The 25,243-nt window shown below is 32.7% G+C and overlaps 2 protein-coding genes across 3 annotated transcripts; one reads left to right on the forward strand and one right to left on the reverse strand.

Annotated features, from left to right (window-relative positions):
- The first annotated feature begins 159 nt into the window (after positions 1 to 159).
- Positions 160 to 11,398, forward strand: LOC127732195 (uncharacterized). 2 transcript variants are annotated; one of them, XM_052241269.1, is made up of 5 exons: positions 160 to 347; positions 5,223 to 5,283; positions 6,729 to 6,872; positions 8,617 to 8,847; positions 10,872 to 11,398. In XM_052241269.1, exons 2-5 carry the CDS (start codon positions 5,256 to 5,258, stop codon positions 10,904 to 10,906), a joined length of 438 nt encoding a protein of 145 aa, XP_052097229.1. In that variant the 5' UTR covers positions 160 to 347; positions 5,223 to 5,255; the 3' UTR covers positions 10,907 to 11,398. The 2 variants fall into 2 exon arrangements, with proteins under 2 accessions (XP_052097229.1, XP_052097230.1); XM_052241270.1 differs by lacking the exon at positions 160 to 347 and adding an exon at positions 979 to 1,018.
- A 1,962-nt stretch (positions 11,399 to 13,360) lies between these two features.
- Positions 13,361 to 24,777, reverse strand: LOC127732193 (biogenesis of lysosome-related organelles complex 1 subunit 5-like). The gene is made up of 5 exons (XM_052241266.1): positions 24,738 to 24,777; positions 20,008 to 20,090; positions 17,888 to 18,017; positions 15,487 to 15,539; positions 13,361 to 13,601 (listed from the first exon to the last, which is right to left on the reverse strand). Exons 1-5 carry the CDS (start codon positions 24,760 to 24,762, stop codon positions 13,422 to 13,424), a joined length of 471 nt encoding a protein of 156 aa, XP_052097226.1. The 5' UTR covers positions 24,763 to 24,777; the 3' UTR covers positions 13,361 to 13,421.
- Positions 24,778 to 25,243: the final 466 nt, after the last annotated feature.

Below are 25,243 nucleotides of genomic sequence, written 5' to 3' on the forward strand. Positions count from 1 at the left end.
ATTTGTATTTAAGACACTGGGGTCAATTTGTCAATCTTGAACAAGATCTTTGTTATCTCAGTACAATGTATGTATATGTTGTTTAAGAACATTTGTATTTAAGACACTGGGGTCAATTTGTCAATCTTGAACAAGATCTTTGTTATCTTAGTACAATATATGTATATGTTGTGTTTTGTTACAACCTAATTGGTTTCATAATTCGTTACGTCACTCCTAATACTTATCAAGTCGTTAATTTACACCAAGTTCATAGTGATTACAAACACAGTTAAGTTTATCAAATAAGGAATAATAAATAATAAGACTGTTTTAATTACAACTGTGACACACGATAGTGTCTGAAGGTAAGTTCTACAGGATTGCATGGGAATTTAAATTCATTCGTGCTATCATATTTCGGATTAGAGTGTTATGTAAAGATCAGAAGAGTTCAAAATGACAATACGAGATCGGCAACCGGAACAAACAAAAACATGCACACATTCAACTTCCGAAGCAATGTTAGCTCTCCGAACTTTCCCGAAGTCAGGCCTGCGTTTTTCTTCGGAAAATGCCTGTACCAATTTAGGAATAAGTTGCTCCCCAGTCGGTTGATATTGTCGAGAGTTTGGTTTTGTCAGTTTTGTTGATTTCCCCTTTCTGGATCTGCCTTCGGATTTGGTATTTTTGTTATTACATTTTAAAATTGCAAACGACACGTTAAACTAGAGTTTGAGCAATGATTCATAATATTTCTTATAATCTTGTATCATTGTTTGTCTTCTCATATTTTCCTGCTAAAATTGTGTTGTCATGTTCGTTGGAAGTTGCACTGTGCAGTATGTTTTTATTGTGTTGACGTGGTTCAATGAGACAACTCTTAAACAGAAATGTACGTAACTATAGGTAAGTGAACACCCCAATTACATTGTGGCGAGCTGAGTCATGTTATCTAGACCTTGTATTGTTCTTTGTTCTTTGTCTTTGTTGTACGTCTATTTTTGTCGAAGGAGTCCGAGTCGTCTGCTTGTTGTTGGTAGGTACAGTACGTTTACTTTTTTTTGTAAACTTTCTGTTATCCTTTTTTATTTTGTATTATTCAACGAAGTGGAATGAGACGTTCCGTAAAAGTTTTGTCCTCAAGAACGGAACAATTTCCCCAAATAAAACGAGGGTCTGAATGAGATATACAGAATAGAAAATAAATTAATGGCCCAAAAATAAACAATTATAGACAAAATGATTAGAAGATCTTAGAAAAAAGTAGATAATAGAGAATAACGTGATACTAGAATATACAGAATAGAGTATACCTATAGTTGTTAATTTCTGTGTCATTTTGGTCTCTTGTGGAGAGTTGTCTCATTGGCAATCCTACTACATCTTTTTATGTATATATATATATATATATATATATACATATATATATATATAATGGATTAAAACAGTAACAATTGAGAAAATTGGCTCCAAAAATTAAAGAACGATGGCTTAATGATTGAAACATTACAAAAATGAAGATCCCCCCCCCCCCAAAAAAAAGCAGACCCTCTCAAATTGCAGATTTCATAACAGGTGGGCTAACTTTTATTCTCAGAAATCTGCCATTCTTTTACATGTATATTCATATCATAAAAAATACCGAAAGTATATACTGGTTTATTGTTGGTTTTTGTGACGCTTGTCGATCTATTGAGGTTAGCAAATCGCATCTGATTTTTACAGTTTGTTCTTTTGTTGTGCTGTTGCGCCACTTCCCCTGGTTAGGGAGAGGGTTGAGCGCTCACAAACATGTTTAAACCCGCCACATTCTTTATGTGCCTGTCCTAAGTCAGAAGCCTGTAGTACAATGGTTGTCGTTAGTTCGTGTCTGTCATATTTGATTTCAGCAATCTTATTAAAATTAAATCTCCGCACTCGCTCATATTTTTAAGCTTGGTCGCTGCGTAGCGACCACGCATTTAAAAAAATGAGCGAGCGCGGAGATTTAATCTAAATTAGATTGTGTTTTTCGTAAATTGTTTTGTTATGTATTATGCCATTAGTTTTCTCGTTTGAATTGTTTCACATTTTTCATGTCGGGGCCTTTTATAGCCGACTATACGGTATGGTTTTTTCTTATTGCTGAAGGCTGTACAACTGGCGTATAATTGCTTACTAACACTTTATTTGAACTCTGATGGATAGTTGTCTCATTGGCAATCATACCACATCTCCTCATTGTTATACTACAGTGCGATTTCTCAAATGAATCGAATAAAATATTTGTGGCTTAAGCATTATGATCACTTTTGGTGTCCAGTTATTGGCACACGAAAGTGTCCGTCTTACGGGATTTATGACTGAATCAACTCAATACGTTTGATGAGCAGTTCCAGAGGTGTAATGAACATTTACGTTATAGCTTCCGGTGACAGTTTGTTTGGAAAAAAAACACAACAAAAATTATAGAATAGAATAGAATAGTGTTTTATTGCTAATCGCTGCGCCCAATGCAGAGATGAATAATTACATAAAATTTATATGCAATGATTACAATGATTTGATGAATGACAAGAAAAAAAGAAATAAAACAGAAGAAAAAAAGAAATAAAACAGAAGAAAAAAAGAAATAAAACAGAAGAAAAAATCAAAATCAAACCATTCAATCAAAAGCAACTGGTACATTATTGAATATATTAAGTACAGTAGTAACCCAGTTCCATAGTACCGACAAGCTGGACCAAACCTATGCACCCGCCACTTCTAATAATAATTGTAACGAAGGATTACTATAACTTGGCATCAAAAAACGATTAACTGACTATAATCCTTGTAGGCATTCCTGCCTTTTTTGTAAATAGTAAGACAAGATATTCATTTGAAAGTCTAATAATCTTGGGATAGAATAAAATTAACGAAGGCAAATTAAGGGAAGTGAATTAAGGGATCTTTCGGTGTTTCCCAAATCATACTATTACTGCGATGTATTGATCGTAGTTCTAATTTAAAAAAAGTCCTTTCCTATTTCAATTTCATTATTTTCTGAAGAAAAGTTAAAATGTTGACCAAACATAAAATGTTAACCAAACGGAAAAGTTAAATGTTATTTCAGAGTCTTTTAATGTAGAACAATAAATATTTTTACACTTAATAGACTTCGTACTTTTGGTGTTTCGATGGAATTATCTGTTAAGATGTTTGACCCGGTTAAATAAATAAGGATTAAAACTCGTTTGTATCCTCTGTTCAAGCTGACCGTGTACAATTCTATGTTTAATGAACCTTATACATCCTAACCTCGCATTTAAAGAAAGCAGATTTTTTTTTAAATATTGTAAAAAAAAATTATTTTTGAAATTTATCATCCGTAAATAAATAGCCTGTCTTTAAGTTAGTGAAACGTATTCGGATCCAGAAGGTTAATTTTTGGAAGGTTTGAGTAATATGACTCTTTTATGATTCATAAATTAGCATCCGATCTCATTTTACAGAAAGAGGTAGGGCCATTTTCCTGTGATATTATTTCACAAAAAAAACAAGGAAAAGGTATTCCGATTTTTATAAAAAGTTCCCAGTATGACAGCGTCAAGTGTGTAGATTGAGGATATAACCAATAATAGCGATTTAAGAAGTTACTTTTTAAATGCCTAGAAATTGCTCAAATTTTAACAAAAACTTGTTAAATTGCCAATATTGTACGAAAACTGTCATACAAAAAAAGTGTTTTTCGATAGTAAAGATATATGTAAAACTATTGTAAAATTAGAAGAAGTGGTATGATTGCCAATGAGAAAACTCTAGACAAGAGACCAAAATGACGTAGAATTTAACAATTATAGGTAATCGTACGTCCTTCAACAATGAGCAAAACCCATACCCATATTAAGCTATATAAGGCCCGAAACGACAAATGTAAAACAATTCAAACGAGAAAACTAACGGCCAGTGTTATGTACAAAACAATAAACGAAAAAAAAATATGATATACAGCAACACACGACAACCACTGATATGAAAAAAACCTCCTGACTTGGAACAGGCATTACTGCATGTGGCGGGCTTAAGCATATCGAAACAAAATTTGTATATCAAAATCATTCAACAAAATAATTTAATGCCTGAATGAAGCGTTTGGTTTCTTAATAAGTTTATTCTTATTTTTAAACTGATTGTGACCCTACTGCAAAAAGACTTCGAAAAAATTATAAAATTTAAACCTGTATCATAAGTACGGATTTTACACCTATTAGCCTTGTCTGCACGGATTATGGCGAATCTAAAATAATCTTATTACAGCTCTCTTGATTGTTTGATCTTCCGAACAGTGCGGATTTTAACACTTTCAAATTTGGATTATCTATATAAAAGGTATCGTACATTTTTGTTTTGAGCATTGAGCACTAGATAGTTTGTATCACAAATATCAGTGGCGGATTCAGTCACGGGGGTGGGGCCGGGGAATGTGGGTAATAGAGGTCGTATGTCTCCGTTTATTTGGAAAATATGAAATTTAGCATAAAATAGGAAAATTTTTCACTACGGACGGTCGGCACTAATTCTTTTGTTTTAACCCCCTTTCAAGAATCATGTATCCGCCCCTGTATATACCTACACATATGAGGTAATGTTAAAAAAAGTCAATATTGGAGTGAATTGTTGTGCTGTTCATTTTTATTAAACGTAGATTCGGTCATTAAAATCAAATTATCATACATGTACAACACCTCTCCTCTAAAAAAAATCACCTTTTTCTTGTTTTCAAACTCGTCACAGTTTACATCTTCAGAAAAATCAAGACAAATTATTTTAAATTTTAACCAAGCATTTTTTTGTGGTCGTGTAACTATTTCTCTTTTGTATACAATTATTCTTTTCATTTTGTTGGATAGAAAAATAAACATTTTTCATCCTTTCTTGCGCAAGGATATTTTTTTCATTTCTTACCAGCCAGGCTGGAATATTTATTTCTCAAATCATCCAGCACACGCCCCCTCCCCCCCCCCCCCCCAAAAAAAAACCCCAAATGGTCGTCCCCTCAACAGGGACAGTGGTATTATAGTACAACAATATAGTGGTAGAAGAAACTGTCAAGGGTTAATAGGTTATCTAGTGTAAAAGTTCAATATATGTACAATATAATAACAATTAATGTTAAATTCAGTGCACAAACAATGAAAATCTGTACGCTAATTTTGCTTATTAATAACTGCATATTCATAAGTATATAGATTTACCCTGAATTATCTGTTTTGTTACAGTATTGTGTTCCTGTATGAAAAGTTATAAAAACGATGGAATTACCGAAAGAAGCACGTGATGGTAGGTTGCAGTTGCCATGGTATTTATTTGCTCATGAAATTTCAAGTTCGTGTTTCTTTTTCGCTCAACAACAACACTGACATGATTGTATATTAAAAAAATAACAAATGAAGCAAAAACAATTGATGTTGAGATAAAAACAAAATTAAAAACAAAAAAACAAAATCAAATAAATCATATTGTTCGCCAGGAGCGCAATTAAAATGGAATACTGTATACGTAGAAGGTATTCAATCAGGAGTCCGTAAAAAAAGCCCTGCAGAAATAAATTGCAGGAGGAGATCCTTATGCGTATAAAATGTCATAAACTTGATGAATGAAATCATACCTTTATATACAGAAAAGCAGATCCGATTTTTTTTATTCAAAATGGAGAGGGATGTTACTTTCAACAATACATCCAACAACGTAATATTTGAAGCAATTTTCCCGAGGCAAACTCAGTTTAGAGCGCGACATGTAAATATTTGCCTGAAATCTGACGGTTCAAGTTTCATATCATCAGAAATCTCTTCAAATCGAAAAGTATCTTCGTTTTTAAAAATCTTGAAATATTGTAAAGTTTAAAGTTAATTGATCTTAGCATACTCCAGTTATTTTGATGCGGATGGCAGAACGTTGATAGTATTTTTTTTATTGTTAAATGCATTCACAACTGTATTAGAGCTTTACATATAATAGAGATCTATCTCTTGTTGGATGCAGTATGTAGTTTATATGTTGTTAGGTTTCTGTTGTTTGGTTGTTGTCTCATTTACGATCAACTCCTTCAAATTGGAAAAATGACCAAAGTTAACAACACATATCTTCTAGCTTTTGGCTAGTTTCTAAAGCTTGATCATAGATAAATCTTTTTTTTTAAAGCTTGGCTATGCTTTGCAGTTGAGGTCGTCTTATGTTTTCGCTCTTTTATAACCAACAGCAACGCCCTGGGTGGATTTTTGTGTTGCATGATGCACGAAAACGAAGAAAGGCTGCAATAGCATTGTTTCTAATCTGATAACAGTACTATCTTTCCGCCTTTCATTCCGGATGACTTCAAGATACAACCTGATGGCCTATTGGATTAGTTTTTAAGTCAGTAAAGTCCTAAATATGCATGAAATATTTGCCACTGCATGGGCGTTAATCAAACACTAACCAATTAAAGAATCATTTTAGAGAAACACGTATTCAATAGTATATAAAATGATGCTGCTAAATGTGCCGTTTCAGAATCTAGCGAATCGGGGTATTTGCATTATTTGTCACGTGACACCATACTGAAAATGACGTTTTTTTTCAATGGATATTTTTTCTTTGAGGACAATGTTAACGAATCAAAGTTATTTGGTGTACCCTTTAAAAACACTCGATATGCATAAGATTCTGAAAAGGTGACTTATGACCTTACCTGCATTGCTTTTTTCTCATACAATGTAATTTCGACGTTCTGATTTTTAAAGCTATAAAGAAGACATATCGTGCTATGGATGAGAATGGAGATGGCCGTGTTTCAGTAGCTGAGGTCAGGAGAGCTTCTAAACGAATAGGAATAGAGTTCAGCATGGATCAGATAAAACAGATGATGGGAGAGCTGGATGATAACGGTACAGTATAACTCGAATGTTGATGTGCCCTCTATCTGTCAGTGTTCTCTCGAGCGATCGATAGTGAGTCGGAATATAACGAGCGGATTAGTCGGGTTTTGTGCATGTAGTACATAATTGAAATATCAAATGTTTTCCTCGATTGTAACATTACCGAATTAGACTTACAAAATCTATCATTGAATGTGTACTTACCATGAGCAATACGTATTGACATGTGATACACGTGGGAGATTAGCCTTCCCTACCGACTGAGGCACCTGAGACTACCCCAATTAAATAAAAATTGGGGGGGGGGGTTTCGTGTTGCTCATATATATATAAGATTTCAATGAAGTGTTTTTCACACTGTTGTTTGTCTTTTAGTAGTTTTTTCCAATGGTTTTGTCGCCAAATCATCAGTCAAAGTGTAGTATACGGAGTTATCTGTTGCTGTTTCTGACATTGAAACATTATATCCAAGAAAAATGTAGTATGAAGAAGAAAATTAAAAAGCATTCGAAATTATCTTTCAATGGTTGTTTTTTGTTGCTGTATATAATATTTGTCTTTGGTTTGTTATATTGTACATACATCAGGCAGTTAGTTTTCTCGTTTGAATCATGCCAAGAAATCCTCGCTCAAAACTCCGGTAGACCTCCTACGGCATCCATTAGTAGTTAAAGATTTGATTTCATTCAACAAATTAATTTATGACCTGCATGTACGTGTCGCTTAGAACACAGCCATATACCAAATGGTTAATATTAATCATCCGTGTAATTTACTCTATGGGATATTTGCAAAATTTCAACGGAGGCAATTTCTTGGCATGGGAGAAAGGAAGAAAAACATTCACAACTTGTCTAACATTTTTTGTTTTCTCTTTTAATTAAATAAACCAAAAATTAAACCTTTCAAACGTACAGTTCATAAGATCAGAGACATATATGTCTCTGATAAGATAAAAATATTCCCCGTGGAACAACCTACCCCCTTTTTTTTCGGGCCTTCAATTTCAAATCTCGAATTAAGCTTTCCAATCTAATTAAAGTTAAAACCTTGCTTTCTAACCGATCTATTCATGTACAGGACCGGCAACTCTCTTTATTTAAAAAGAAAATATACAGTGCCGTTATACACATGCATGTTGTCTGCTTGAAATCCCCGCCCGAAAAGAAAGAAATAGCCTAAACTCCAAGATAATATATTCCTGCATCACGTGATTTTTACCACATGGAGCTTACATTAGAATAAATACCGAATATGGAAAGTGAAACTACAATTCAAAACTAAAAGTCCTGAGGCACATAGAAGAAAAAGGAGGTTTTTTTTTGGCAAAGGGTGACGGGGTAACCCTCTCTGTGTCCATAAAATCCATGAAATATTTGCCACCGCACCTTGTTTGCATGTTCTATGAGTTCTAACCCTGATTTTTCTATCTGTTACATGCCAAGAAATCCTCGCTCAAAACTCCGGTAGACCTCCTACGGCATCCATTAGTTGTTAAAGATTTGATTTCATTCAACAAATTAATTTATGACCTGCAAGTACGTGTCGCTTAGAACACAGCCATATACCAAATGGTTAATATTAATCATCCGTGTAATTTGCTCTATGGGATATTTGCAAAATTTCAACGGAGGAAATTTCTTGGCATGTTGTGTTACATTTGTCATTTCGGGGCCTTTTATAGCTTGCTATACAGTATGGTTTTTGTTCATTGTTGGCCGTAGTCACATAAAGTTGTGTTGTTACATTTCAGGTGATGGTTACATAAATTATCCTGAATTTGAAAGGATGATTACAGAATTTATTCATGAAGACACAGAAGAAGTTAATGCAGCGCGAAAAATATTCCAATCTATGGATGTGGACGGTGATGGCAAAGTGACAATTCCGGAAATAGTATCTTCATTAAACGTATCAAAAGCGGAAGCAAAAGAACTTCTGGAAGAGGCGGACACTAATAAGGATGGGAAAATGTCGTTTGAAGGTAAGATTTCAGTATTGACCAGTAATGCTCCCCTACATAATTTTTGTTTCACTCACAAATTAAAAAGTGCATTTTCATGAACCTCCAAATACAATGTTTAGTTCCTATATATTTCTAGCTAAAAATTCAAATAAGGATGTATCGGTCATTAAGACAAAAAAGCATTCATTGAAAGCTAGACGACTCGATTTTTTAAAATTTAACGCAATAGCATTCCCGGTAGTACTTGAACAACCCCTCGGGTTTATGTCACAAATTTTTGGTAAGTTTGTGCTTAAGAACTGAATGCTTCTTTTTATAGTTTCTTGAGGTGTAAAAGCGGTGACCGAAGTACATTTTGTATGAAGCGCTTACAACATATATACAAAATGCTCCGCTGGGGCGCAGCTTGATACGACCGCAGAGGTCGAACCCTGAACAGTTGGGGCAAGTATGCACACAACATTCAAGCTTGATACAGCACTGAATTTGGATTGTAATTAAATATTTGACACAGCATAGGTTTCTCACACAGAATGAAAGTGGTCTAAGAACTTAAAAATTTTTAATTTACCTATTCAAACCATATCATTATTATTTGCTTTAATATATAAATCAGAAATAACCAATTTAAAATGGAAAATTTTAAAGAAAAAAAAGGAAAAAAAATCCCCCCGTATTTTTTGAATCCCCTTATGATTCATCACCCCCAAACTCAATCCCAGCTTTCCCTTTGTGGTATGGTACCTTGCAGTACAATTTTAGAGAGATCCATACACTTGAACACAAGTTATTGTCTGGAACTAGAAAAATGCTTGTTTTAGGCCCCTTTTTGGGCCCAAATTCCTAAACGTTTAAGGCAATTACCCCCAAACTCAAACCCAGCTTTCCCTTTGTGATATGGAACCTTGCAGTACAATTTCATAAAGATCCATACACTTACACACAAGTTATTGTCCTGAAACTAGAAAAATGCTTGTTTTTTTGCCCTTTTATGGCCCCTAATTACTAAAATTTTGAGGGAATTACCCTCAAAATCAATCCCAGCCTTCCCTTGGTGGTATGGTACCTTGCAGTACAATTTCAGAGAGATCCATACATTTGAACACAAGTTATTGTCTGGAAACTAGAAAAATGCTTATTTTTGGGCAATTACCCCCAAACTCAATTCCAGCTTTCCCTTTGTGATATGGAACCTTGTAGTACAATTTCATAAACTTCCATACACTTACACACAAGTTATTGTCATGAAACTAGAAAAATGCTTGTTTTTTGCCCCTTTTTGGCCCCTAATCTAAAATTTGGAGGCAATTACCCCCAAAATCAATCCCAGCATTCCCTTTGTAATATGGAACCTTATGATACAATGTCAGAGAGATTCATACACTTACACACAAGTTATTGTCATGAAACTACAAAAATGCTTGTTTTTTGTCCCTTTTTGGCACTAATTCCTTAACTGTTGGTACCATAACCCCCAAAATCAATCCCCACCTTTCTTTTGTTGTATAGAACCTTATGGTAAAATTTCATTGAGATCCATTTACTTAAACTAAAGTTAGAGTGCGAAAACTAATGTGTCGACGACGACGACGCCAACGTCATACCAATATACCGGTACGACCACAAAATTTTTTTTGCGGTCGTATAAAAATGTGCGAGTTTGATTATTTTTGATGACTGTAATAATGTTTTTGTTGTTATGATTCGAACCCGCATCCACGTTTTTCCTTTTTCAAGAAATGTACCTAGATTTTCTTTTTATAACTTGAGGGATAATGGTGCAAAATCTTAATTCTTTGCCAAACACATCTAAGCAGACAAAAAGAAGACAATTGTCTAACAAAATTGCAAAGAAATTGCAAAGAGATATTCGTGTGACCGACGCTCGTCTTGGTGGTACTAAACAGAGTCTGTTAGAGGCGGCAAGAGTCTGATAGAGGTACTGACGATTTGGCTGGTACTTTATTAGTTTTTAATTTGGTGTCATCTGCCTTATTTCCACGTCTGTCAATATCACAAATACATCATGTTTTCTTTTTCAGAATTTTTGAATGTTTACAGAGGACATACCGGATAGTGATATATGTTCATATCTTGTGTGCATTCGATAGACTGTATGAGAGCGTAAACGTGTATGCTGTTGTATGAACGAATTCCTTAACTTCTCACTTCATTTAATATTACATATATGTCATCTGACTACTGAGTAATTCAAATAGAAAGACTATGCAAGAAATTCTAAAGGGTCAATATTCTGAACAAAACTTCTCGCCAGAATGTATAAATTAACTTTCAATTTCAAGCCCATTTGGCCTGGACCATGTCCAATCGGGTGAACTTTTATTTGAGATTATAGCATAATATTTAGTAGTCTTAGATTTTATCAAGTAATAATAGACCATCATGTTATATGATCATCTAACTTTTGTGAATGTTTCCTGCATATTTAAATCATCATTGTATTGTGTATGGTTGCATGCCCAATTTTGGGTCATTAATTAGAAATAAATGATCTTGCTTTGTCTGTACCATTTAATATATGTACAAAATAAAGTTTTCAATAATTTTGTTTCGGTCTTTATTTTTTTAAAAAGGTTTACATACTTGGTTTCCAATTTTTGGCTTAACAATCATTATATATTGTGGACATAAGCACATTGTGCAGGTAAATAATGTTAGAGTGTAAGGATTATATAAGAAGGCAAGAGGAGCAAATCCATCCCTTTCCCAAGTCAGATTTGTCCCCAAGTTGCTGTAAAAATATCGCAAAAATTGGTTATAAAACACATTTGTTGGTCATCTTTTGGAGAGCTGTCTCATTAGCATTCATACCACATCTCCTTATGTTTATACATTATCTAAACAAACAATCTTATAAAATAGTACTATTATAATTCGTATAGTAGGAAAACTGTATCGACTTTTTTGCAGCACAGCATTTCTTGAACCTCCTAAATACATTTCAGCCATTGGAATAAGGATCAATTATCTCACATTGTGACAATAGGAAAAAAGTCTTGACTGTATTTAAATTTTTTGATAAAAGATCCCAGGGTATCTAAACAGTCATATTATCCTATGTTTTTACAATTTCTCTCTATCTATTGTAGTTTCTTCTTTAAACAAAAAAAAAGCAAATAGTGTCTTTCAATGGCAATAATTCCAATAAGGGATTAATGTTGATTTCGGCTTTGTTGACTTATTTGAAGATCTTATCTTACTGATCAATTTTACTATATATTCTCTCTAACTGCTATAGTTTTTGCATTAAATGCAAAAAGAAGGGAAAATATCAGCCTTCAAGGGTAGTAACTCTTATAAAGGGCCAATTACCGATTTTGGTCATGTGATCTATTTGTAGATCTCATTTAGCTGAATATTTTTTACCATACTATAGATATCTGTATATGTACTAAAGTATGACAAAAAAGGGTAAAAACCATCTTCAAGGGCAACAACTCCTGTAAGGGGTCAGTAAAAAGTTTCAGCAATGTAAACTTTTTTGTTGATCCTAATAATCTTGTCATTTATACTAGACATTTCAGCGGCAATTGTTTGTTCGGTTTTTTTTTTCCTTGACCTGCTGATTATTTTTACCCTTGTGACTTTTGCCTGAACTGCTGTAGTTTTTGAGATATAAGCCTCAAATTTCAGTTTTACTCTTATGTTCTATTTTAGCAACAACTATCAAATCCCTGGATACATTTTTCAACAATATTCCCTAATTAAGGAACATTTCGGTAAAGTTTGGTAATATTTGGCCTTGTAAATACAGAGGAAAAGAACAGCAGGATAACAACATCTGACATCAAGTTATGGCAATAGCTGATCTGGCTATTGAGATATCCTTTCAATATCTGACTGGATGTTCAGATATTCTTTCAAAATATTCAAGGAAGTAAATAATCACAATATGAATTTGTTGGTACACATGCATCCAATGGAAGGTTTAATATTTGGATATTATTTTCAAATGAAAAAATTCAAACTTGTTCTTTATTTTGTGGTAATAAGCATTGTGTATATGTTTCATAAAATTTGGTTGAGGCAAACTAAAGTTAGAGAACGGACACTAAAAATTTAGAATTTTTTCCATTTATGAAGGGGCATAACTCTAGAACGGTTAGAGTGACGCTACCAAAATTCAATCTTGATATTTTGTGGTAATAAGCATTGTGTATAAGTTTCATAACATAATGGACAGAAATGCTGCATATGAATAATGCTATCAAAATGCAAGTTTTTATTGTTTAGAAACCTATTCCATCCAAACTTTTGCAATAATAACAAATTTCTTAATTTCCAGTCTGACAGAACCTCCTCAATATTTACAAGCCTCAATACAATGATTAGGCATTTATATATGAGGGTTTGGATGGGGGTTTACAGAATAGAGAAATAATGGGTAAAAAGTATTAAGGATAGAGAAAAATGGACTAAAAAATTCAAGAATACAGAAATGAAGGACCCCCATCCAGACCCTCATATATCAACATCTGTAAAATGCCACATAACATGCCATTTAAAAAACTTCAAATTTAACACTTTAATAATAAATTAACAATATAATAATGAACAAATATCCTTTTGCGTCATGCACTTGCCATGGTTGAGTAACCTAACTTATCCTCCAAGTCTTCATAATGTGTTTTGAGACGTTCCACTTGCTGATTAAAATCTGTATCAATCTCATCACAATTCTGATACTGTTTCTTTAGGAACTCATCCCATCGCTCTTTTCTTGATGATCTGTTTTGTCGCAGCTGTTTGTTCTACAATGAATATTAATATGACATGTGATTCTGCAATTAGGCCATTTTTTAAATTTCTGCTGGTGCACACACAGTCAAACTTTCAGACTTTTATGTAAAGTTTATGAGAGCATTTGCCCAGTTTACTAATCAATAACCTTGAAAAAAAAGAATCATTATTATTCTCAACCCAAACATTTATTATTTTTTTTCGATAAATTTCATCTTTCCACACACTAGTCTTTCATTCATTAGATTGATGGATGGATGGATGGATGATTAGCTGTTTAACACCATGGTTAAGTGGCAAAGTAAATGCATATTCAGGACATGAATATTTTAATGAGATATGAATATGAATCCTGCTTATTACTAGACCAACACACTGAACTGAATTTTAACCTGCTAGTTCAAAAGGTAACCATCTGCAGAAAAACATGTCACCCTTGCTCTTACTCCAAAATGATGCATGCTTAGTAGAGAACCAGGCAATGCCAATTTAAAAGTCTTTGGTTTAATCCTGCTTGGGTTTGAACACAGGCCCTCCTGCATCTGAGGCAAGCACGAGACCAACTAGACAGTCACAAACATTAGTATCAAATATGAATATCGCACTGAAGTTGACATAGTGTTTATATAGGGGACAAAAGGGTTCTAGCAACATGTCTATCAAAGTGTAAAAGTCAGTCAAAATAGCCTTAGGAACTGCAGTTAATCAAACGTAGCAAGACACATTTTTTGGCATTTAGATGAGAAGCAATCTCATTTTATATGTTTTTCCTCCAATAATGAAAAAAAATCATGTAAGATATGTAACACTTTCAAAGAGCAAAAATTGTATTTTCCTTGACTACCATATTGTAAAAACCTCATGATGATTTGCAAAGGAATGCAAACGTGCCTAATTTTAAAAAAAATCCCATCTGTCGTGTTTGATTGTGAAAAAGTTAAAAGTCAGTTAAAAAGGTTGTAACAAAATGCCATTTTACATGCAAATTTACAAGTACTTATTCTTGTCTGCTAAAATCTCATGTTTTGTTGTCGTAGAGCAATTGAATGGCAGACAATAATTTTTCTGTACTGGGAAATAAGCAGAAATAAGCAGAAAATATGTCACCAAATATCCAGTGAAAGCGTGATACCGAAAGGTGACCATTTTAAAGACAAAGGAAGGATCCTAAATGTTGCAAGGAGCATCATCATGAAAGACTAATCAATTGGTACCACTTGTATTAAGACTAAATTAATTTGTTTTCTTTTTTCAGTTTTATGTCAACACTCCTGGTCTTGCTTCTAAGTTTTTGGAGTTCATGCGATTTCTCCATTTATATTAGTTTTCAAGTTAAAAAAAAAAATAAATAAAAAATGGGTATTATACATCTTAATCTAATAAGTGCAGTGTTCTTCCCACAAATTTCATAAAGTATCCTGGTAAATAGGGAATCTTGTTTCTAGAAATTATAGCATCACATCCATAACAATATCTTTAAGATTCAGATAGCATTACATTGAAGCACTATATCATATTGCATCACATTACCATGATGCTTAAAGGCCATGGGAGACAACTGCAAGGGTCTTGTCTTTTTGTCTGATTCTATGCAGTATTTGTATTAAATCATTGTTATCTCCCCTTACATCAATCATAATTCCTTCTACTTTGTTTTCAATGCTAAATGTTGAGTTATGGTAAAATTGATAAATTCTATAAAATTATGCAACTATCAAACTAATTCTGCTTCCCCTAACTTTACTACAATATATTTCATGCTTTAAATGTTACACCACCAAGAAGAAACTACTTTTTATGAAAAAGAACTATTTTCTAAAGCCAGACCTCTAAATCAGTGGTTTTCCACTTCAACAATTAATAAGTAGAGTTATCTCCCTGTATGTGGTAATTTACCTCAAGTATTTCACCATCTTCAATTTTCCTGCACATTTCTGTAGCAACTTTTACTGAAAATAAAGAGAAAGATGGATTTTAAATTATAAGTACATGTAATGAATAAACTGCTTCGCTAAGCGCAGCTGGATATGCCCGCAAAGGTCCAACCCTGAACAGTTGGGGCAAAAATGGACACAATATTGAAGCTTGATACAGGTCTGAATTTGGATTATCATTAAACATTTGACATATTATAGGTTTCTGAATAAATGTAGTCGAAGAACTTGAAATTGGTTATATGAATTGAATTTATATTCAATTAAAGATTTCTTGCTGTTGTGCAATACACTGTGCTGTTGCGCAATACTTAGTAAATCTGTTGTCAGACTATAAACAAATAAAGTTCAATTAATTCTCAATGTCATATTAGAAATTTATGAAAATGTAAAGGGAGCTTACATCAATAGATATAAACAATTCACCAAAGTTTCATGAGAATTGCTGACAACATTTTTGAGTTATTGTCTGAAAACTGGAAAATCCCCCCTTTATTAATGAATAAAACCCAGTAACTCAGAAATGATAAAAGAAAAATTTATAAAATTCTCAATGGAGCTTACATCAATAGATATAAACAATTCACCAAAGTTTCATGAGAATTGCTGACAGCATTTTTGAGTTATTGTCCTTAAAACTGGAAAATCCCCCCTTTTTTAATGAATAAAACCCCATAACTCAGAAATGATAAATGAAAAATTTATAAAATTCTAAACGGAGCTTACATCAATAGATATTAACAATTCACCAAAGTTTCATAAGAGCTGCTGAAAGCATTTTTGATTTTTTGTCCGAAAACTGGAAAATCACCCTTTTTTATGAATAAAACCCTGTAACTCGGAAACGTAAAATCTAAAATATATAAAAATCGAAAGGGAGCTCATGTCAATAGATATAAGCAATTTACCACAATTTCTTGCAAGTTGGTGACAACATTCTTGACTTATTGTCCGAAAAACTGGAAAATCCCCCTTTTTTTAATGAATAAAACCCCATAACTCGGAAACGTAAAATCTAAAATTTATAAAAAACAAAAGGGAGCTTACTTCAATAGATATAAACAATTCACCAAAGTTTTATGCAAAATTGGTTGAAGCGTTTTTGAGTTAATGTCCAACATGTTGAAGACGGACGGACAGACAGACAGACGGACGAACGGACAGACGGACAGAGGTATACCATAATACCTCCCGTCAACGGGCGTATAAAAAAGCACAAACTTTCTTTCAGATGAAAAATAATCTATTATTATTATGACAATTTTGAAGATCAAATGAATGTTTCAGCAGAAGTCTATCATAAAATACTTATTGAATAATGATGGACAATATATAAATAATTTGTATGCTACCAGACCTGCCAAACCTCCCAAATTAGGGAGATTTTTTCCACTTGAGATGTGTTAATCTGACTCTTAAAATAGTCTCACATATAAACATTCACTAGATGGAATTAAAAGAAAGGCTATTGCAGAAAGTAATTTAAGTTCTAAAAACAAACATTTAAAATATATTGGGTTTCATGTTGAGGGGATACTTTATTGTGTAGTTCCCTTGTTAGTTTTTGAAGCTAGGGAATGTATTTAAAAGAGAACATCTATTATAATATGAAGTACATTTCAGCTTGAACATGTGGAAGGAAATTAAGTGTTGCTTTAATCTCTTATACATTTGTTCATGTCAATTCTGTACTGATTTTTCTTCACTTTTCAATTGCTTTTATGCTTATGCAAACCTTTGTTGATGAGTCTGATGGAGAATGCAACTAAAAAACACTACAACACTGAAAATAAGGATGGATACTTTATACATGTATGTACTATCAAATCTGAATATAAAGGGTCAACCTCAGGACCAGAAAAAACAGACCTTATAGGGAGATTACCTTTCAATTGAGGTTCAGAATACATCATGTACATAGATCTTATTACAACAAGAAAGGAAGAGGATGACCTGTCAAGAAAGGTTTTGGCTGATATAGCAGGTTTGAGTTTTTTTTTTTATCCCTCCTGATCTTTTCACTAAACATTTAGTAGGCACATATTAATCTGGTAAAGATGTAGTACTAGATTTGTGTATACCTTTTACAGATATATCAGCTAAAATGCAATTTTTAATAAAAATATAGCAATTATTATGCAGACCTTACTGGTTAAAATCGTGAATCAACTGTTAATTGACTATCTGATGGATTTATTTACTGGTTACAATTTACACATGCGCTGTAACTCAGTCCTGTTCACCCCTGAAAAGTGGAAAGTGGATGGTATTAAGCCTGGCTTTATTGAGGCAAAGAGGAGGTTGGGCCAGAATGCCAGGTCTATATCATCAACCAAGAAGACTTGTATGGTATTTGGACATACCTTTAGCAGATATATCAGGCAAGAAGACCTGCATAGCTTTCAGACTCTCAGGGATCAGCTTCTCGTTCATTTCTTTAACATTGTCTAAAACTTTTTCTAATCTCTCTGGTTCCCTGTTTTGTCTTTTATCCTAGATATATGAATCAATAAAAATAATAAATAATAATTGTGGCGTCAGACATTTTCTATTGTGATGTCAAAATTTTACGGGAACCTTTGTGATGTCCAGTAATGGCGGACAAATAGCGATAAGGTGTATTGCATAGGATTATCTCTGCATGCACTGTTCATGACATAGCTGTGTGAAAAATTTTGGTTAGAATAGCAGACAAAATTAGTGTGTAGGACTTTTTAAATCAGCAGATTGAGTACAGACACTGTAGATTCATTTATTTATGTGGATGCTAATTTTCGCGGATTGAGGAAAACTTCGCATTACCTGCATATATTATTTTGTGAGATTTGCTTAAGTCTGTGTACAATTCTTTAAACTAGAAGCTCTAAGAGCCTGTGTCACTCTCTGGCATCTTCAACAATAGCCATTTTGTGGTAAAAATCATCATGAAAGGGCAATAACTCTATCCAGAGTTAACTGACAATCTCAGTTATGTTGACATATTTGTATATTTTGTCCTGCTGAGAATTTTTCTTTTTAAAGTTTCTATTGACATTTGTATCTATTACCCGGCCTTTTTTAAGATACTAGGCAAAAACTCCAAAAAATGGTAAAACATCTTTAAAAGGAAATAACTCCAATAACAAGTTGACTAAAGATTTCTGCCATGATGGCTAATTTGTAGATCTTGTCTTGCTGATCATTTTTGCTATATCATGTATATAAACTTTCTATCTATCTTTTATAGTTTTCAAAATATAAAACAAAAATGCCAAAAATTGGAAAAATTGTCATTAAAACACAAAGGCAATCACTTCAATAAGGAGTCAACTTACGGTCATGTTGACTTGTTTTTAGATCTTGACTTTTACGGTTGATCATTTTGACTTTTAAAGTTTCTTTTTATCTAGATCTATTATAGTTTTTAAGATACAAGACAAAAATGCAAAAAATTGGTAAAAATTATCATTAAAGAGCAATAACTTCAATAAGGAGTAGTCTGATGATTTCAGTCATTTGACTTATTTGTAGATCTTGTCTTGCTTATCATTTTTCCTTTTAAAAATTTCTCTGTATCTATTATAGTTTTCAAAATAATAAACAAAAATGAAAAAAAATGATAAAATTTGACATTTAAGGGCAATAACACCTAAAAAGAAGTCGTCTAACAGTTTTGACGTAAATAGACAGCTGGTAGATCTCAACATTCTCAACATTTCTGCCTTTGTCAGATTTTCTCTATTCATAGCGATTTTCAAGATAATAGACAAAACTTTCATTTTACCCTATGTTTTATTTTTAACCATGTCGGCCACCTTGATTGACAAGCAGGGTCATTGGACACATTTTTTAAGCTAGATACCCCAATAATGATTACGGCCAAATTTGGTTAAATTCAACCCAGAAGTTTCAGAGGAGAACATTTTTGTAAAAGTTAAAAGACAATGACAATGATGACGACGGACAACGGGCGCCAAGTAATGAGAAAAGCTCACTTGTTCTTTTGGCCAGGTGAGGTATAATAAGTACTTTGTGTAACATTTAAAATCGTGGTTGACCTATTACCATGAAATCCATGAAAATTGGTATCCCATGAATCATACTGAATCCACAGTACTTTGAGCGTGCTACCATCTGGCAGTATTTTTTAGGGTTGTTTAAAGGTGTTTATAGAGTTACTAATTCTTCTGATTTTAATTCAAATGTCATTAACCATGTTACGATTGTGTATAGTTATATACTATGTCATGAACAATGTCAGCGGTTATCTTCAGTTATATATACCTTATGTTTTTTTCCTTGAGGGGAACAGATGTTGATAGATATTGAATAGTCTCTGAGAAAGTTATGCACAACTAGTCTATCTCTGTTGACCTCTGGATGTCTTTTGTTTTATATTTTAGGTCGTTCCTTTGTCTCATTGACACATTCTACATATCCTGTTATTCATTTGAGACTTATCAAAATCTGACACAAGATGAATAAGATATTTTCACATAATTACCTCAAATTCTTGTACAAAATGGTTGATATGTCCTTGTAAAACTGGTCTGTGGTCTAATAATCTAGCATGAATCTCATTCACATCTACATTTTAAAATATTCAAAACATTCATTCATAATATACATCGAAACTTAAGTTTTGGGAATCCTTAATCTGACTATTCATTTATAATTTGAAACATTTTATCCCACTCAATGATGGGTACTACACAGTAAAAGTTAAAAAGTCATAAATTTTAAAATATACATGAATTGAATTAATTACATGTCCTTATGTTTTTTAAATTTTTTTCCAAATTGACAAGTCTGTAATTTTGGCATTTAATTTCTGGTGAGTAACTCATTGGAAAAAGTGTTTGTTTTTCAAGCCATTTGTTTTCTCGTTTCAATTGTTCCACATCATGTCATTTCAGGGCCTTTTATAACTGAATATAGGGTATGGGTTTTGCTCATTGTTGAAGGCAATACAGTAACCTATTATATGAAGTAACTTATAACATTCACATCATTTGGCCTCTGGTGGATAATTGTCTGAATTTAGCAATCATTCCACATCTCCTTATTTCACAACAGATTAAAATATGTTGTAAAGTGGCAACTTTATGCATTTAATTCTAGCCAGTACTTCACACTATGAAAAGTTTATTTCGTAGAGTTATAAACAGAAAACTGACTGCATAATTTTGTATTCTTATATAGTTTATAAAAACTACATACTCATATTTTACAACTATTAAGGTAGATGGGGGGTCTAAATTAAAATCCATAGAATTTTTTAATTATTTGTCAAATGTAGTTTATGTCATGCTTTTTTCAAAAATATAATAAGAAGTATGGGTCACTGGACTTTTTATCATGCTACAGGTTGTGCAAAATTGTCAGATTTTGTATAGATTATGCATGGAAAACCAAATTTTGTGTGATAAAAAGAAAACTACACCATAGAATTTTAAGATAAAATATGAGAAGATAGCTCTAATAACATGCTTTCAGATAAGAAAAAGAAAAAAATGGGGTCACCAGACTCGTTTTCTTGCTACATAATAAAATAGGTAAATTCACAACACAATCTATTATAAAAGTTACTTCATCTGAGTTATGTCCCCATATATCTGAGTTATCTACCCTTATGTTGCAAAGTCGGAAAAAAGTGAATCAAACAAAAATATTCTGTTTTTTGTAAAATACAGCCGTAAATATGATAAAACACATAATTTTCTATATTAAAATGACAAGTCTTACACATGAATTACATACTACTCTCGAAATTTTCACATTTCATTAAAGATGTAGACCGATTGCTATCTGCTATTTCAAAATGCAAGATGGAAGAAGACACCCCAACTACCTTAATTACTTACATATAATCCATGTCAACTTGAACCTTTGCCAAATCCTACTCATCCAATTTGTATTAAATTTATAGCAACTTCTACAAGTGCCAAATTGTATCTTATTTTTGGATATCAATTTTTTATGATACTTTACGTTCAAATGCCAGATTTAAATTGGTTCATGAGGGAGATGTTTTACTCAATTCCATGGATCAATGGGAGACAATTTTTTTAATTTCTTGTAGATTGTTATAGCTGACAACACAGTATGAGTTTTTCTCATTGTTGAAGGCCGTACTGAGACCTATTATTGCTTATATCCATGTCATTTGACTCTCGTGAATAGTTGTATCATTGGCAATCATACTACATCTCCTTATTTTTATATTGAAAATATATCATAAATGCTTGAAATGGTTTCAATGTATAGAAAGAGACAAACCTTGCAGCCCTTTTTTTATTTTGTTTATATTCTCAATTAAGTAAGGGTCCAAAACTGAGATTTGCATATAAACATAAGTAGATGTGGTATGATTGCTAAAGAGTCAACTATTCACAAGAGATGCATTTCTTTAAATATCATTTTCCTAGGCCTCTAGGTTCTCTATTAGTTAAGGATGGCATTGATAAATATACACACAATATTAGGTCAAATGTGAGAAAAATATCAACATTTTTGTATGCAGCTTAGAAACAGGGGAAGGGCAGGGTTTATCAAGCCCTTCAACAGTTCCATGCCAAATACAAAAGAGTTGGTATTTTTCTGACATTGACCTAATATTAGTTTTATACTGCCGCTTAAAATTGATTAATTTATATTTATGAAAATGTAAACACTGAAATAAAACTTATTTTCCATCCCTAAACGTACCCCAGGTAGTGGAGAAAATTGATGCAACATGAAGTCTACATTGCACAAAATTTTAAGCATACTTTTATTCCGGCGTGTAAGTTTTTCCGATGAGTACATTTACACTAGTGTTGTCTTTTTGTAAATACTGTGAAACAGAACAAACACACAGGTAAATTTTGTTTATTTGGATTATCAATTACAGATTTCTCAGTTATAAATTTTTTTTCCATGCTCTAGGTGATTTCTTGGTGTCTGTCATTGTCTTATTTCCTTGAAGGATAACTTCAGCCAAATGCAGATAACATAAATTATCCTTTGTTTATTTGTGTATATTTACCAGGAATAACTACACTAGTGTAAAATTTCCACATAAAAATTTATTTTTTACATGGTGATTTTAATATTTTTTTAACCCCCTCCTAAAAAAAAATTTTTTCAAGCACTGGCTTTGATTACCCGCAAAAAGTAACAAGATGAAATAAATATTTACTTCTGAGACTAATTGCCAAAATGTGTTTATGGACAAGGACCCTTCATGATTTCATACGGAAATTGCAGGTAGCAATAATATCATATGTTATTGTTCTGTGCAAAGTATATTCAGGCAGGCACTGATCTAAAAAAGTTTGATTTGCGATTAAACTGTGAAATTAAAAAGTATAGCAAAAAATTCCGGATTAAGATAAATTCAAAAAGTGGAAGTCCATAAAAACCGACAAAATCAAACGTTATCAACCAACGGAACGAGTGAAAAACGACTGTCATCGTGGTCATATTCCTGACTTGGTATAGACATTTTCAAAAAAAAAAAAGTGGTTTAAACAATTAAATTATTTTATTATGTGAAAACCTTAGCCTGGTGATGATGACGATTAAACTTCCAGATGTATAGAAATATTAATAAATTGTGTCTGTGTTGAATGGTTTGTTAAACATAACCTCAGCGGAACAATTTGTTTCAGTTAAGATTCTTATGAAATTGCTCGACGAGAAAATTAATCTCAATCAGATAAAATGTATTTTTTCAATGAGTTGAAATAACTAAAAACAAATAAGAAATCTCAAAATGCCACCTAAGGCTACATACTGGATGTGCAGAAAGTGCCACAAAAATAAATAGCTATAAGAATTCTAAATATGTATAAATGTGATTTTATTCTATCATTGCTTATGCTCAATAAATAATTTTCTATTCCTATAAATTTTTTTCAAATATGTTAAACAACGTATATACAAGGCAATGACATGGACGGTACAAAGTATCCTGATGCTACAAACAAAAAAGACATAAATTGGAAATGTATAAAATTTTGCAGGTAACAATAAAAAATGAAATTATTGTTACCTGAAATTTCTGTATGAAATCGGGTCCTTGTCAGGAAATACATTTGGACAGTTAGTCTCGGATGTAACAATAATTATTTCTTATTGTTAGTTTTTGAGGGTAAATATAGCAAGTGCCCGTAAATAATCTTTTAAGAGTGTTTTGGATACATAAATAAACAAAGGACGATTTACACTAAGCATGGAAAAAGTAACCTAGCGCAATAATTCCTCTGGAAATTATACACTAGTGTAACTTGTCCTCTAGAAAAAATACACTTGTGGAATGAATACACTGTTACAAAATATCCCTTTGTTACTATATTTGGTAGATAAGGACAACAGGAAGTGTTCTAGCTGCAATATAAAAAGGACAGAGATATTTTTCTCATCGGCCACGGAACATAGGATTTTTAAGCATGTGAATGAATTATTGCCTTGATATTTATGTTGTATAATGTATACATGTATACAAAATTTATTTGTGTCTCATTAAGGTTCATCATAACCTTTTGGCTAATATGGCCGTATTTACGCCACAAATTTTACTCAGAGTAGAGACAAACCTGTGCACCTGGAAAAGTTTCAAGGCATGACAGAACTAGATAATTCAATTCTAAATGCATTTTATGTGTCAGAAAATTATAAACTTTTCTGGATTTTGCTATTCATTTTTTTTTCATTCGTGCAGAAGGTGCAAAAATAAACTAAGTTGGGAAAGAGGTTTGTGAAGCTCCCCTCATAATATAAATGTTGTGAGTAGCATTGATTTAAATGGACAATAGGCATCTGCAAACAATAGGTGATTTAAACTGTGTAACTGAGTGGAACATATCAAATGAAACTCGTGTGTTTGTTTATTTTGTTATCTTCTGCAGACTGGAACAAAATGCACATCAAAATCCAGGTAAGTTTTTAATTTTCTGAAACATAGACTACATATAACTTTTATATATCTAGGTCCTGCCATGCCTTAAAACTTTCCTAGATGCATCAGTTTGTCTGTACTCATAGTAGATTTTGTGGTGTAAACACGCCATGATTTTCAATTCCTTTTGACATGTTTGAAGAACCTTAAATCAGCCAGCCCTGATACAAAATTGCAGTACTCGATCTAGTCAGCTAATAAAAGCAAGTGTTGTGTCTTTTAAAGTACGAGTTCAGTTTGTTTTTTGCATTTAGTTGTAGACCTATATCGTAATTGCTTAGAGCTGAAATTACCCTTAAATATGGTTTGGTCAATCATGTTAGGAGTCAGCCCCGCCCACTTTTTGTTGTTTCAGAGTCATTCAATTTCTTGATAAACACAAAGAAAATAGCTCATGTCAAGCGCACGTATGATTCCTTTAATTTATATACAAACAGCGGACTCTTTTCCGGAATTCGATATACTGTGTCAAGGACGTATATTAGAAGGATACCGCCTTGATAACATCAGAGAAATACCGCGTGATGCGAGAAAACACGAGATCTTGCAGAAAGCTTCAGCGGGAATTGCAGCTTCGAGATTTCTACATCAATTTGTAAGTATAAAAACATTACATGAATAATTAAAAACAGATTTAGTAGAAGTTATTTTTATGGTATTTAATGATATTTCACTACAAAATCAACATAAGACGCTTATAAACATCATAATAAGTGATCAACCGTAAGGATGCCAGATGCAGGGTCCTTGGGTGTGCGCATGCGCCGATATCGGACGTATCCTTTTTTCCACTGCAAGA

The sequence above is a fragment of the Mytilus californianus genome, unplaced genomic scaffold (assembly GCF_021869535.1).
Source record: "Mytilus californianus isolate M0D057914Y unplaced genomic scaffold, xbMytCali1.0.p SCAF_22, whole genome shotgun sequence".
Lineage (NCBI taxonomy): Eukaryota > Metazoa > Mollusca > Bivalvia > Mytilida > Mytilidae > Mytilus > Mytilus californianus.

Bases quoted from the DNA above. Each gene is read 5' to 3' on its own strand.
- LOC127732195 (XM_052241269.1), top strand. From the start codon at position 5,256: ATGGAATTACCGAAAGAAGCACGTGATG. The intron at 5,284-6,728 runs GTAGGTTGCAGT...TGATTTTTAAAG, and splicing joins ACCGAAAGAAGCACGTGATG to CTATAAAGAAGACATATCGT. The intron at 6,873-8,616 runs GTACAGTATAAC...GTTACATTTCAG, and splicing joins GGGAGAGCTGGATGATAACG to GTGATGGTTACATAAATTAT.
- LOC127732193 (XM_052241266.1), bottom strand. From the start codon at position 24,762: ATGATTGACCAAACCATATTTAAGG. The intron at 18,018-20,007 runs GTAATTATGTGA...TCATATATCTAG, and splicing joins ATTTTGTACAAGAATTTGAG to GATAAAAGACAAAACAGGGA. The intron at 13,602-15,486 runs GTAAATTACCAC...TATTCATTGTAG, and splicing joins AAGATGGTGAAATACTTGAG to AACAAACAGCTGCGACAAAA.